This window comes from Microcebus murinus, chromosome 16 (assembly GCF_040939455.1).
Source record: "Microcebus murinus isolate Inina chromosome 16, M.murinus_Inina_mat1.0, whole genome shotgun sequence".
Lineage (NCBI taxonomy): Eukaryota > Metazoa > Chordata > Mammalia > Primates > Cheirogaleidae > Microcebus > Microcebus murinus.
In genome coordinates this window covers 60,402,962-60,416,876 of record NC_134119.1, presented here as the reverse complement: position 1 = coordinate 60,416,876, position 13,915 = coordinate 60,402,962, and the positions used below count along the sequence as shown (strand labels likewise).

The 13,915-nt window shown below is 54.5% G+C and overlaps 1 protein-coding gene across 2 annotated transcripts in view; it reads right to left on the bottom strand.

The window, feature by feature from the left end:
• Window positions 1-13,915, bottom strand: part of SIPA1L3 (signal induced proliferation associated 1 like 3) — a 204,017-nt gene that overhangs the window by 30,378 nt on the left and 159,724 nt on the right. For both annotated transcript variants that reach the window (XM_075993054.1, XM_075993055.1), the window contains exons 13-15: window positions 8,057-8,184; window positions 3,578-3,696; window positions 1,461-1,888 (exon numbers count right to left, since the gene is read on the bottom strand). In XM_075993054.1, coding sequence (XP_075849169.1) covers window positions 1,461-1,888; window positions 3,578-3,696; window positions 8,057-8,184 — 675 coding nt within the window. The remainder of the gene's footprint in view (window positions 1-1,460; window positions 1,889-3,577; window positions 3,697-8,056; window positions 8,185-13,915) is intronic.

Here is a 13,915-nt window from a genome sequence, read left to right as displayed (position 1 = left end):
AACTGCTGCTTCTCTTTTCTTTGCCCGGGTATTTCTGTACAGACACGGTTCAGCCGTGGGGCGCAGAGGGCTGAGGCCACTGCCCGGGTGCTCGCGCCCCATGCGGGGAGAGGCGGGTGTGAGGTCTGGCGAAGGTGCTGCGAAGTCGAGGGAGGTGAAGACCCCGTGTGCCACGTGCGCACTGGACAGAGGATCCGCCACAACCACATGAGGTCAGGGAAGGGCAGTGAGGCTGTGGCCTCAGGGGCCAGCGCTGGGGACTGCAGCACAGGGAGCCTGCCTGGCTCCTGGGGTTTGTAAGGGGTCCGTGGCTGAGCTGAGCCCCCTGACTCTGCCAAGCGCCTCCACCGCTGTGCGTTTTCCCGGGACACGGTTCACCGCCCTCACCCATCCCCACGGGCCTGCGGTCTGCACTCCGGGCTGTCGGGTGGTCAGAGCCTGTTCTCACTCACCCCTCTCCCTGTCCCTCTACCCGGGGCTCTCGAAGTGCGGTCCTGGGACCAGCAGCATCAGCATCTACCGGCATCTTTCAAAGAATGCAAACTCTGAGGCCCTACTCGGACCTACTGGATCGGACGCTCTGCGTGGGGCCCAGCAATCGGCACGGATGCCGCAGCCTTTCCCTCTGTTCCCCACTCACGCACTGCCGCTTGCCGGCCGCCACAGCCATCTCGAGGCCAGGGAGACAGCCAGCACGGTAAGGATGGCGAAGAAGCAGGAAGACACAGACTACCGGTCCTAGAGGCCTTCCCTGAACTGTTGTACCAGCCGGGCTCTGCCCTCTCTGCACATCATGTCAGGGGACTGTAAAACCTCTATGTGTTTAAGCCAGTGTGGGTCAGGTTTCCTATTACTTCCAGATAAATGCACTCCTAAGAGATACAGTCTGTGACCCCCAGAAAGCATAAAAACTCTTGGCCTCAGCAGAGAGAAAAGAAAAGAGACAGAAGGTCAGAGAGAACAAGAGACAGAGGAAGACAGACACCCAGTGGGTTCTCTTCCTCCACCTGGGGTCCCCGAAGGCTGGTGGGTGGGCAGCAGGGAGTGGTCCCCGAGCCCCCCAGTTCTGCCAGCACACTAGTGTGTAAGCGCGTGCATCTGGGAGATGTTCCGGGGAGGGGAACCCCACCTCCCAGGACTGTACACGCAGGACTGGGGGAAGCAGAGGCCGGTCAGGATCTCCTAAAGCTGCGGTCCCCAACCCCTAGGCCGTGGACTGGTACCAGGCTGTGGCCTGTTGGGAACCAGGCTGCACAGCAGGAGGTGAGGAGGGCAAGCGAGTGAAGCTTCATCTGTGTTTACAGCCGCTCCCCATCGCTCGCACTACCGCCTGAGCTCTGCCCTGCAATACCCCCTGCACCCCCTTGGTGGAAAAACTGTTTTCCATGGAACTGGTCCCTGGTGCCAGAAAGATTGGGGACCGCCGCCCCAAAGGACCCAGACTGAGTGCAGTATCTTACCTGGACTGCCTCGGCGGGTCTCGGCTGCCCCCGGCCAGGCCCGTCGGGGTGCTGGAGCCGGAGGAGTACAGCTTCGGCCGGTAGCCCTTGCTCTGGCCAGCAACCACGGGGGCAGGGGACACCTCCCGGCGCCTGTCTGTGTGGTGGGGCCTCCCAGCAGCCTCGCGTCCCCCGCCACAAAGGCCTATACTTCCAGGGGGCTTGTGTGGCTTGGTGGGCCGAGGCACCTTGGCCAGGGACATGCAGCTGGGGCTGGAGGTGTAGAGGGTGGTGTCAATGCCACTGTCACTGGAGCCACCCTTGGAGAGGGGGTCTTGCTCTGGCTCCAGGGGGTCCAGGGGGTCGAACCAGCGATCGTCGCTGTGGCTGCTGGAGGCGTTGCTGGAGAGCGTGTTGCTGCTGGAATGACTTGAGTACTGAGGTTCTCCCTGGAAGGCAAGAGAAGCGTGTCATTGCTCGACCCCACAACAGGCACAAATCCGCCCTCCCTGGGGCTTCCCTTTGCTGAGCGAGAACCCTGGAACCAGAGAGCTTCCAACCTTGGCTTCCTGCTTATTGGCTGTGTCACCGTGGGCAAGTGATTTGCCCCTTCTGTGCCTGTTTCCACGTATGTAAAATGGAGGTGACGAAAACCCTGCTCCATGGGTTGCTCAGGAACAGACGACATGTACAGAACGCGCTTCCCACGTCTCCAGCCCAGCATGTCTGGAACTGAGCTCTGTCCCTTTCCTGGACCTGTCCCCTCCCCGTCTCAATAACAGCCCCACCATCCCTGCAGCTGCCCGGCCAAGGGCTGTGGACTCAGGCTGACCCTGCTGGTCCGACAGCAAACCCTGTTGCCTGTGTCTTCAAAACAGGTCGAGGGCTGCCCCTTCTGCCTCCATGGCTGCCCGGTCCCGTGCCCCGCCTCCCACTGTGCCGGCACCCCGGCCTCCTCTCTGCCCTCCCCGCCCCATCTGTTCCCCACTACGGCCAGGGGCAAGCCATGAGCACCTGGGGCTACGTTCCCTCCCCCCATTGGAACTCTGCACCGCTGCATTGTACTCAGGGGGAAGCCAGAGTCCTCCCCACAGCCCAAGAGGCCTCGATGATTCCGCCCCGTGTTCTGGTCTCAAGCTCCATCTCCCCTCCCGCCCGTCACTCTGCTCCGGCCACTCTGGCCCTCGCTGTTCTTAGAACATGCTGGCACTCCCCCTGCTTAGGCTGTGGCACTTGCTGTTCCCTCTGCCTGCCATGCCTGGTCCTCAGGTGACTTCATGCAAGGTCCCGGCTTAAAGGCCACACCTCACAGCCATCTCTGACCACGTCATGCTAAAGCAATGGTGCCTGTCACTTGCTGTCCCCTTAGCTGTGCTCTGTTTTGCTTTCTCAGGAAGGAGCAGTTCTTAGTGTTGGGGACTCTATCTGTTTATCTGCTCACAGCTTGCTGTCCCCACTATGATGTCAGCTTCCTGAGGACAGGGCCTGGTCTGTCCTCCTCGTCACTGCGGTCCTAATGCCGGGCATGTCGCAAGCGCTTGTCCAGCACCTATTGCGTGGATGGATGCAGAGAGACCGCCCAAAGCCCACCCCGACTATCTCCTGGACACACGCGACTCCGTTTCCCAGCTGCCCTGCAGTGAGGCGTGGCCACATGCTGGAGTCCCGGCCACGCATGCACGCAGAAGCGACTCATGCTATTTCCAGGCCCGGGCCAAAAATCCCGTACAGGACCCTCTCTCCTCCCGACTCCCACCACAGGAGAGCTGCAGGGACCCAGCAGAGGGCTCGAGGCTGAGGGACAGCAGCGCCACAAGAGGGAGGGCCCGGGGTCCTGCATCATCTATTGCACGGGAGGGAAATAAGCGTCTGTTGTACGAGGTCACTGAGATTCAGGGGCTATCTGTTACAGCAATTAACTACCACGACTGACGTCAGAATGAGGAAACCGCAGAGCCACACTGTGAACCTGGATGGTTCGAACTCCAGACCAAGCACTGTGTCCCCATGCTGAGCGGACGGTGGCGATGGCGGAAGAGGTGGTCTCATGCTGCGGTGTTCGGAGGCCGTGCCCGGCAACGCTGCCCAGCCCGCAACGCCCAGGCGCCCGGGCGGGGCAGGGCGGGGCCCAGACTCACTTTGGAATGCCTGTTGGGGGAGTCTTTGCCTGCCGCGTCCTGCCTGGAGGTGTGCTTGCTTCCGCTGCTCCCAGCCATGGCCGAGAGCCTGGCCTGGGCGGGCACATGCCACAGAGGCTCTGCAGGAAAACAGGAGACACACCAGTGGTTAGGGGTGACTCAGGCCAGGGCCTCAAGAATCTGCCCTAAATATGATTGGATGGTCCCACCCCTCTGCCAGCCTGTCGGCTCCCCTGGGGCACGATTCCACCTACTTACGCCTTAGGGTGCAACACCACCCAGTAACAGGGGTGTTTACTGAGCACTTACTACGAGCACTTACTGCGTGCCAAGCAGCATTCTGAGAGCCTTACGTGGGTTAACTTACTGAAGCCATAAAACAACCCCCCGTTTTCACCCCCAAATGAGGCTGAGCATATTTTCATACTTACGACCATTTGGATTTTCTCTTTTGTAAATTACTTGTTCACTTCCTTTACCCATTTTTCTCTTTCTTTTTGTTTTGGGAAAGAGTTTTGCTCTGTCTCCCGGGCTAGAATGCCATGGCCTCATGGCTCACTGCAACCCCAAAGTCCTGGGCTGAAGTGATTCTCCTGTCTCAGCCTCCCAAGCAGCTGGGACTTCAGGCATGCACCACCACGCCTGATTTTTCTGTTTTAGTACTGACGGGGTCTTGTGCTTGCTCAGGCTGGTCTCGAACTCCTGGCCTCAAGCGATCCTCCTGCTTTGGCCTCTGTAGGACTACAGGTGTGAGCTACCACCCCCAGCCTCCTTCACCTATTTTCCTATGAGACCAGCTGTCCTTTACCTTATTGGTTAGTTTCTTCACGTATGCAAGGTAGCAATCCTTTGTTTGTTAAATGTACATAAAAGGCTTTTTAAAAAAATGGAATCGTAATAAACAATGTCCTACAACTTGATTTTTCACTTTAATATCTCCACACTTGCTTTTCCTTTTATATCTTCACAGTACATCTTCACGAAACTTGACATGAAATCGCTTCAATTTTAATAGCTGCATAGTATTGCATCAAGTGAGTGTGCAGCCAGTTCTTTACCAGCTTCCCTCCGATGGATATTTAAGTTCTCTTCAATTTCACCTTACAACAGTGTCATCGTGGCCTCCCCTCCACACGCAACTTTGAGCAAGTCTGGGATGGGGTCTGTGGGTGGCAATGCTGGTTCGAAGGGGAAGCAGGTTGGAAGCCGTGATGGCTGCTGTGGGTGTGGACTGTCACTCTCCCACGGCCCGTCAATGTGCCTGAACCCAGCATCTCTCCGGCTGACCCCAAAGTAGGGCATCTAGTTAATACTGATCAGAATTACAAATGCACCCTCTGATCACTGGAACCCGTGGGGGGGTGCATCTCTAACCCAAAAGCTGACACTTTTGATCACTATGGTATTCAAATTAATTATAATAAAATTGTTATTAAATCTCTACAAGTTCAAGGAGAACATCAAGACTGGTCCAAGGTCACACAGTCAGAAAGGGCCAGGCAGGAAGTGCAGCTCGGGTCCTTCTGACTTTTAAGCCCGTGCTCTCAGGCGCCACACCCTCCCCAGACTCCCCAACAGTGACAGCCCTGTCAGCGATGAGAAGTAAGTGCTTGACGAGCAGGGGTCCTTAGTCTCCTAAAGACAGGCTACTGTGCCGAGGGCTAGTGAGCATGAGCTCTCAGCACCCAAACCACCCTGGAAGGAGAGACCCTTAGCACGTCCACTGTGGAGGAGGAATCGGAGGCTGAGAGGGACGAGGTCATTGCCAAGGTCATAGGTCAAGACTCAGAACCTCCCACCAGGTCTGTGGGAGCCTGAGCTCACAACCACAACCCCACAGTCTCTGTGCCACCCTAGGGCACTCGCGGGCTCACGTGCCTGCTGGGCAAGGTGGGCCTGGTGGCCGGGCAGGGCACTCAGGGCCACTGCGGAGAACAGCCCGGCTGGATGCAGTCTGGACTCAAGTTGAAGGTGTCACTGCCTGGGTAGCTTTCATTTGGGAGCCGTGGACACGAGAGCGCTGGGAGGCTGGCGTCTTTGTCCGCCTACTCTGCCTCTGTTGGTGGCTTTCCTCTTTCGAGCATCCCGCAGGCCCGGGAGGTGCTAGTCCGCCGGGGGGGCGGCCAGCCACGCCGGGAAACCACGTTTCTGCAGAGCCAAGCCCATGGCACTCATGTCCAGCCTCAGAGGCCACCTACGGTTGACAGCTCTCACACTTCCGCCTCTGGCCTGACCTCTGCCCCCGACTTCAGACTCAGTAGCTGCCTCACAACACCTCTGCCTGGGAATCGGCAGACCTCGGTTCAAATCCCAATCATGCCACCCACCAACAGTGCCTTGGACAAGTGACAACCTTTCTGTGTCTCCTCTTCCCCATCTCTAAACTGGACCAGTCACAGCGCCCACCTGCTGTGTCCCTCAGATGATTAAGTAGGAAGGCATGCACGATGCTGGCACATATCACCACACAAAACCGTGTTGTTCCCACAACTGTCGCCTGAGGGGGGCTGGGCAAACCCCATGTCTGTTGAGAAGCCTGATCGTCACTGTCCCCTGCCAGCCCAAGGACTATCTTTTTTCTGGGTCTTGAAAACATTCTAGACTTCGTGATGAGTCTAAACACAGATTCCCCTGATCTGTGCGTGTATGGAGGAGGAGGTGTCAGTCAGCTTATAACAAGGTCCCAGGAAGGGAGAGAGGAACCGGCCGTAGGTACAGAAGAGAAAAGACAGGAAGGACAGCAGTGAGTTTCTCACTGGGGCCATGGTGCACGCTGGAAATACCTCCTCCCCTTTGTACACTGGGGTGGAAGGAAATAGCCAAGCAGCACTTTCCTCTTTTTCTCAGCTGGGTGGGCCAGAAAGAAGAAAAGATCTAACTCTGTCTGTCTTGGAGCAAAGATCACAGCACTGTAGGCAGTGACAGGCAGGGTCAAGTGGGCTGAGGAGAGGAGTAAACCACGTCTGCAGGCCTTGGGGGCAGCAGCGGGACAGAGCGGCCAGGGGCTCCACCTGCTCGTCTTAAGTCAAACCACTGACCCTGGTTTATGAACCATGGCTGAGGTCCTGAGGAATTCTCTAGGCCACGAACCCTGGACCTCATGCAACCTCTTCCCTACCCCCCAGCACCTGGAGAGCTGGTGATGTGCTGATGGCAGCCCCCCAGCCGCCCAGAAACCCTCAAACATTTCCTAAGAGGACATTTCTGTCTCCCCTTCCAATGTCACTGCTAACACTTCTTTTGTTTGCTTCCTTCTGAAGCCAGCCCACCTATTCACCTGGTGGTTCTCAGGCTTCAAAGGGGCTACACATTTGTTACAGGAAATTATGTTTAAGATATTCATCTAAGTAGTAAATGCACGTGATTCACAATTACATATAGGGGAATAAACATATGTGAAGATGCTCTATCTTATCGGTCATCAGAAAAATGCAAAACCGCAACGTGACACTATCAACCTGCCCACTGGAACGGGGAAGGAAATGAAAAGGAAGGTGAGGACGCGGAGCCACCAGAACTCTCGTACCACTGTTGGGAATACGAGATGGTCTCTCACTTTGGGAAATGGTTTGGCCCTTTCTGATAAAGTTAAATATATGACTCAGCAGTTCCACTCCTGAGTATCTGCCCCCCAGGGACATGAGCAAATGTTCATCAAAAGGCAGGTACAAGAATGTTCTAGCAACACTATTCTAGGCAGCCCCAAACTGGAAACGACCCAAATGTCCATCAGCACTCGATTAGGGCAATGAATTGTGGTTCGCTCACACAATGGAACACTACTCAGAAATGACATCGCTGCTAATAATCCTGCACAAACACAGTATTGAGCAACAGAAGCCAGACGCGGCGCGCGCGCGAGCACACACACACACACACACACACACACACACACACACACACACACACACACACCCCATAACAGTGTGATTCTATATCCTACAAAATTCAAAACCAGGCAAAACTAAGGCCGTGGGAGGCAGGACAGGGTACTCTGGCGTTTGGACTGGGAAGGGCGGGGGCGTTTGGGAGGCCGGCCACACTCTGTTTCTCGCCCGCTCTGCGACGCGTTATCAAGCTGTGCGCTCAGGCTTTGAGGTCTGTTCTCAACGTGTGCAATGTGTCCATCAAAGTCAGAAAACAATACAGGAGGGTTTACGTGACTAAAAGCCACAGAACACGGTGGTTCTGCTCCGTGCAGAGCTCCACGCCTGGTACGTCTCAACTGCCCTCACCGGTGCCCAGCAGCCCCTTGTCGCACAGCTGAGCTCCTGCTCTAGACGCATGGGTGGCAGCAGACGCCATCTGCCCAGGCCCTGTCTGGGCGGATAAGGATCCTCCTCACTGCTTCCTGCTGCTCCCCCAGTGACCTCTCTAATCTTACCTGTGGCTCTTACAGCTTCCTTTTGTGTTTTATCTGTCACTGACAGGAGGGGGGCGTCGCCTGTCAAAGTACAAGAGGCGGGAGGGAGGCCCTACCTGGCTTCTGGCGCTCCATGGTGCTCTCCTGGCTGGTCAGGCCCCCTGAGGAGGAGTCGCCGCTGGAAGTTCCATCGTGGCCGAAGTGGGGATCGAAAGACAGCAGTGGGTGCGGGGCGGCCGTGTATCTGCAGGGGAGCGAGAGACCAGCGCAGGGTGAGGGACCCGCCGGTGTGTCAACCGCCACCTGAGCCCGAGACTCGCAAGCCAGTGGGTTTGACACACACAGACGCTCCGCTGTGGATCGGGGCGAGGAGGCTGTCGGCAGGGCCGAGTGAGTAAGCCTGGAAACATGCTATTAACGGAGGGTCAGGAGTGGAGTCGCGCCTGGGAAGCCTGCCAGGGAGCTGGCGGTAGCAGGGAGCCCAGGGCAAGGCGTGTCCGCACGGAGGGAGGAGGCAGAAGCTACCTGGGCCGACCGCGCCACCTTTAGGCTCCTGGGGGGTCCTGTTTTACAGCCCTAGGCCTGTCTAGGGGGTCCCTCTCTCTGACAGGGACAGCAGGATGAGGGCACATGTGGAGGTGCAGGAGGCCTGGCGTGGGGCAGACGGGGCTTTGAACCTTCCCACTGCCCCTTGCCCAGCCAGGTGCAGCCAATTCCTAGCCCCGAGCCTCAGTTTCCCTCACTGCCAAGAGGCGATCAGAGTAGGCCCTTCCCTGCAGGACTGAATGACACCCCACTGTGCTCAGCGCTTAGCCTGGGGCTGACACACGACACACGGTGCCTTGTGACAACTGACCCATAGGCTAAACCCTGTGCATGGCCCTGTGCTGGCGGAGGAAGGAACTGCAGGTAAGAAGTTAGAGGCTCGAAGCCCTGTGGCGCCCCTGCTCACTGCCTGACTTCGGTCGGGCAAGTGCTCGTTGAGTTGAGCAGCAGTTTTTCCATCTGAAAAACGAGGTGACAGTTTCTCCCTCACAGGGTTGTGGAGGGGATAAATACCAAAGTTACCCCCAGACAGACAGCCCCCCAGGCCGGGTCAGCACACCCGCAGGCGAGGGCCGGGATTTCAGGGAAGGTTCTCCCGGTGGCCTCGCGTCCCAGTGGCGCTCTCTGCGCCATGGAGTGAACCTTGTAGACGACGCCCCACGTCCATCCCACCTTATGTCCGAGCCAGCCATGGTAGAAGCTCCTCTTCCTTGAGGTTGACTCGGGGACAGACACGTGACACAATTTTGGCTAATGATGTGAGAGCGATGAAGACTCCCACGACCTACGTCTGGCTCTCCACCTCCAAGACCCTGGCAGACCCTACTTCCTGGTCCCTTGGGATTGGCTGGATGGGGCCACGTGACCAGTTCTCATCCAGGAGCTGTGAGGGAAGTGACTCTGAGGTGGAGGCTGCTCAGGCAGCCGGTCCCCTGAGAGGTCCCCTGCCAGCCAGCAGTGGGACTGCAGAGTAGCTGAGAGAAAGGTCTTTCTCGACTAAAGTCACAGAGATTTTCAGATGTTTGTTACCCAGCACAGCCTGACTGAAATGGGGGAAAAGTCTTGCTCCTAAGAGAGATGACGAGCAAAGCTGGCCTCCCTCTGTCCTCCAGATCCTTCTGGGCCCAGACGGAACATCACAAGCTGCGGCTGTCCCCCGTTATCAGCCTGAGCATGGCCAGCACTGAGAGTGGGGAGACGAGGTGGAAGGCATTGGCCCTTATGATGTTGTCAAGGCGCTGGATCCCCCCTCCCCGCCGCCTGCCCTGGCTCCAAGCGTCCTTCTCTGTGAGATGACAAATGCCCACAATGCTGGGCCCGCCAAATTCGGGTTCCTTCAGCCAGAAGCACCCACTGACGCAGGCCCTGTACTTTGGGGGGTTTTGAGCCTCCAACAATAGCGCTGCTATTGCAACCTTCCATATGGCTTCTGGCATCTATACTCTCACCTGGGAGGATCTGGGGGGGCGGAGAGGTGATAAACTGGGACCCCCAACACCCAAAGGAGGAGTCAACTGACTTATCCAGGGTCACTCTGCCAGCTCAAAGCCAGGGCTGTCTCTCCAAAGACCATGCTCTAAACCCCTAGCTTTCAATGCCCCAAGGACAGCAGAAGGATGCTTGGGCGGGGCACTGCACTCTCTGAAAACACTACGTTCCTGCCAAGAAAAGAAATGCTATCCTCCCTTCCCCCAGCTGGGCCTTGCCCTTTAATACCTCTAGGAAAGGAAGACAAAGCCAGAACACAATAAGCACAGAAAGTTCATTCTTACTTTTCTTAATGTCCGAGGGCCCCATGTCCAGCAATGTATGGGGTTTTACAAAGGCAACTCTGACTACGAGCCATCTTCACCTCCCCGTCTGGCTCCACACCTGGCTGGGTGCCTGGTCACATGTGGCTCCTCCATAGCTGGAGACTGAAGCGTTGATGTCCTTATTCAGTTGCCCCAAAACACTGCTATCAAACCTCTAAGCACTAAAGGAAAACGTCAGCAGGGGCTGGGATCCGCCAGGGGGAAGTGGCAAGTGTGGGTGGCAGACAGTGCTGGCTGCTTCCCTAACGTCAAGTCTCTCTCTCCTCCTCGGCAACAGAATCCCAACTGTGTCCCGCGGCAGCGTGGTCTGTTAACGGACTACATCTCCCAGGCTCCTTTGCACTCCTGGCCAATGAGAGAAAAGTGGAAGCGCCACGTGCGACTTCCAGCCAGGAAAGCTCCTCAGAAGCCTCTGCCTTGTGGGCTCCTTCAGGCCGGGCACGGGGAAGCCACGGGGCCAGGAGCAGCAGGCCAAGTGGTGGACAGCAGCGGGGGGAGCCGGGGTCCCCACAATGTGGGAGAAAGACATTGTCTGAATCTGTATTTTGCAGCTAATCCGGGTCCTGACAGACAGACCCCTTTAGCCGCAGGTATTTTACCAGGCTTCGCCTCCTCTCTCGGCCGCTGCCCCTAGTGAACACCAGCAACACTCTATCCAGTCGTGGGATTCTCTTATTAATTACACTTGTATTATTCCAGTGCAAACTGGTTGACCTATTTGACCATTCATTTGGATGCTGAATGTGTCCCCTTTGGGGTCATTTCTATCTTCACTGCCCAATTTTGGTCAAACTGATTGGAAACTGGGACATCTCAGCATCTCACCGTGAACGGATCTGGGCAAACATCCCTGGCAGAAGAGATGGTCCAATAGCTGCCTTCAAACTCATCTGAGAAATTTAAAAGTAATTACTCTATCTTTTCTTAGAGGATAGAATCACTTTAAAGATAAAGGGTTTGGGGTTTTGGTGAGGAACTAACTAGCTGCAGTTTCAGGCCTCTCCAGACAGAAGCTGGGTGTACTGATGCCGGGGAGGCCAAGGTCACAGGTGCATTACTGTCAGCAGGGTTGGCTATGGGATACTGGCTTGGGCTTCCCACTTGGCCACAAAGGAAAGTGCCAAGATAGACGTAAACGTGAGCAAGAGCCTCACCCACGTGGGGGGCTCTCACCCGCCAATTTCCTATAGTGTTAATTTCTTATAGTGGAACAATGACAGATGATACAGCCATTGTCAGCTGCCACCGCAGCAGCCGTCTCCATCTCTGTTCCCGCTGGTGGAGCCCGGATTCTGCTCTGGCACCATCCCTCTGTCACACGATTTGAGTAAACCCTGACAGTGTAAGACAGTCCTAGGGGTGCAACCTGACCTTGCCAGGGGTGGGTTTTTGGTTGGGCAAGTGACCCTGTTCCTTCTCTCTTAAAAACAAAAAGAAGCTCTTCTCTCTTTTCCTGCAGGGCACTAGTTCTCCTCGGGGCCACAGTAGCTATCATGGAGCCAGGTCCCCAAGGACATCCCTGAGCTGCAGAATTAACCAGCCCTAGGGTTGTCCTACGTCTGGACTTCTTATTACGGGAGATGATAAATCCCCTAACGCTTCATGCCTTCTTGAGTTAGGTTTTCTGTCACTTGTAGTCAAATGTCTGCTAATGGATGTACCACTCTTTATGGAGCTGGCAGAGAAAAACAAAGCTACTGACACTGAGCCTGAAACGCAAAGCCACAGCCGGCACACTACTACCGTGGGTCGGGGTTCTAGAGGGGACTGTGCGTATTGCTTTGACTTGGAGGATGAATTCAGGGTCCTTCGGGCAGGAGGACAGCTCCGGACTCATGGTCAGCCCCCCGGAATGATAGGCCTGGGTTCTCATCCTGACTCAGTCACTTCCTGGCAGAGTGACCTTGGCCAAGTGATTCCTCTTGTTGACTTTTAGCTCCCCTGCGGTAAAATGGGGATAATTAAACTACACACCTTGCAGAACTGCTGGAAGGACTCCATATAGATTATGCATATAGATCCACGAACAGACTAGAGAAGCCAGAAATAGTTTCGCACAAACACGCCCAGTTAATGTTCCCCCCAAGCAAGGCTATTGGGCAGGGGCTTTTCAATAAATGGTGCTGGAAAATTGAACATTCACAGGCACAAAAGGGAACACAACCGTTTGAAACCTCTCACCTTAGAGAAAAATTAACTTTAAAAAATTAACTCAACATGGATCATGGATTTGAATGTAAAACAGTAAAACTTCTAGCAAAAAAAAAAAAAAAAAAAGAGAAAATCTTCAGGACCTAGGACTAGGCATAGTTCTCAGACAACACCAAAAACATGATCCATAAAAAGAAAAAAATGATAATTTGGACTTTATCAAAATCAAAACCTTTTGTTCTGTGAAAGATCCTGTAAAGAAGATGAAAAGATGAGTAAAGACGGGGAGGAAGTATTTGCAATTCACATATCCGACAGAGGAATTGTACGCAGAACGTACAAAGAACTCTCAACCACTGAAAAACACCGCATTCAATTAGAAAATGGGCAAAAGACACGCACAGACAAGTTGCTCAGAGGATGTACAGTTGGCAAATAAGCAGTGAAAAGATGCTCATCATTAGCTGTAAATGTAAATTAAAGCCACAATGAGATATCGCCACATACCTATCAAACAGCTACCATGAAAAATAGTGACAACACCAAATGGTGGTGAGGATTTGGAGAACTGGATCATTCATATGTGGCTGGTGGGAATGCAAAATGGTACAGACACTCTGGAAAACCAATTGGCAGTTCCTTTTAAAACTAAAAATGGGCTTACCATACGGTAAGCAATTGTACTCTTGGGCATTTATCCCGGAGAAATGAAAATTTTCATGCAGAAACCTGTACGCCTGAATGTACATGATCATAGCATGAATATCTGTTATGGCTCAAACTCAGAATCTACCCAAATGCCCCTGCATGGGCGAGCGGTTCAACTGCAATACTGCTAGCACAGAGGACGACTTGTAACAACAAGGAATCGGCTGTGAGACTTGCGACAACTTGGATGAACCTCGATATTACGCTGAGTGGAAAAGACGATGTCAGAAAGATATATGCTGTTTGATTCCTTATATATAACATTCACAAAATAACAATAATCAAAGATGTAGGCTGGGCATGGTGGCTCATGCCTGTAATCCCAGCAGGTCATGGTGGGAAGATTGCTTGAGGCCAGGAGTTTGAGACCAGCCTGAGCAAGAGCAAGAGCAAGAACCTATCTCCACTAAAAATAGGAAAAACTAGGTAGGCATGGTGGCATGTACCTGTGATCCCAGCTACTCAGGAGGCTGAGACAAAGAGGGTCGCTTGAACCCAGGAGCCTGAGGTTGCTGTGAGCTAGGCTGACACCACAGCACTCTGGCCCAGGCAACAGAGACTCTGCCTCAAAAAAAAAAAAAAAAAAAAAAGGAAAGCAAGCATGCTAAGAACAGACTAACATTGCCAGGGGGAGGGGATGGGTGTGGCTATAAAGGGATGTCATGAGGAGCCTTTGGTGATGGTTACACATGACTATACATGATAAAACTGCACAGAGCCACACACACACATACACACACACATACACACACACAC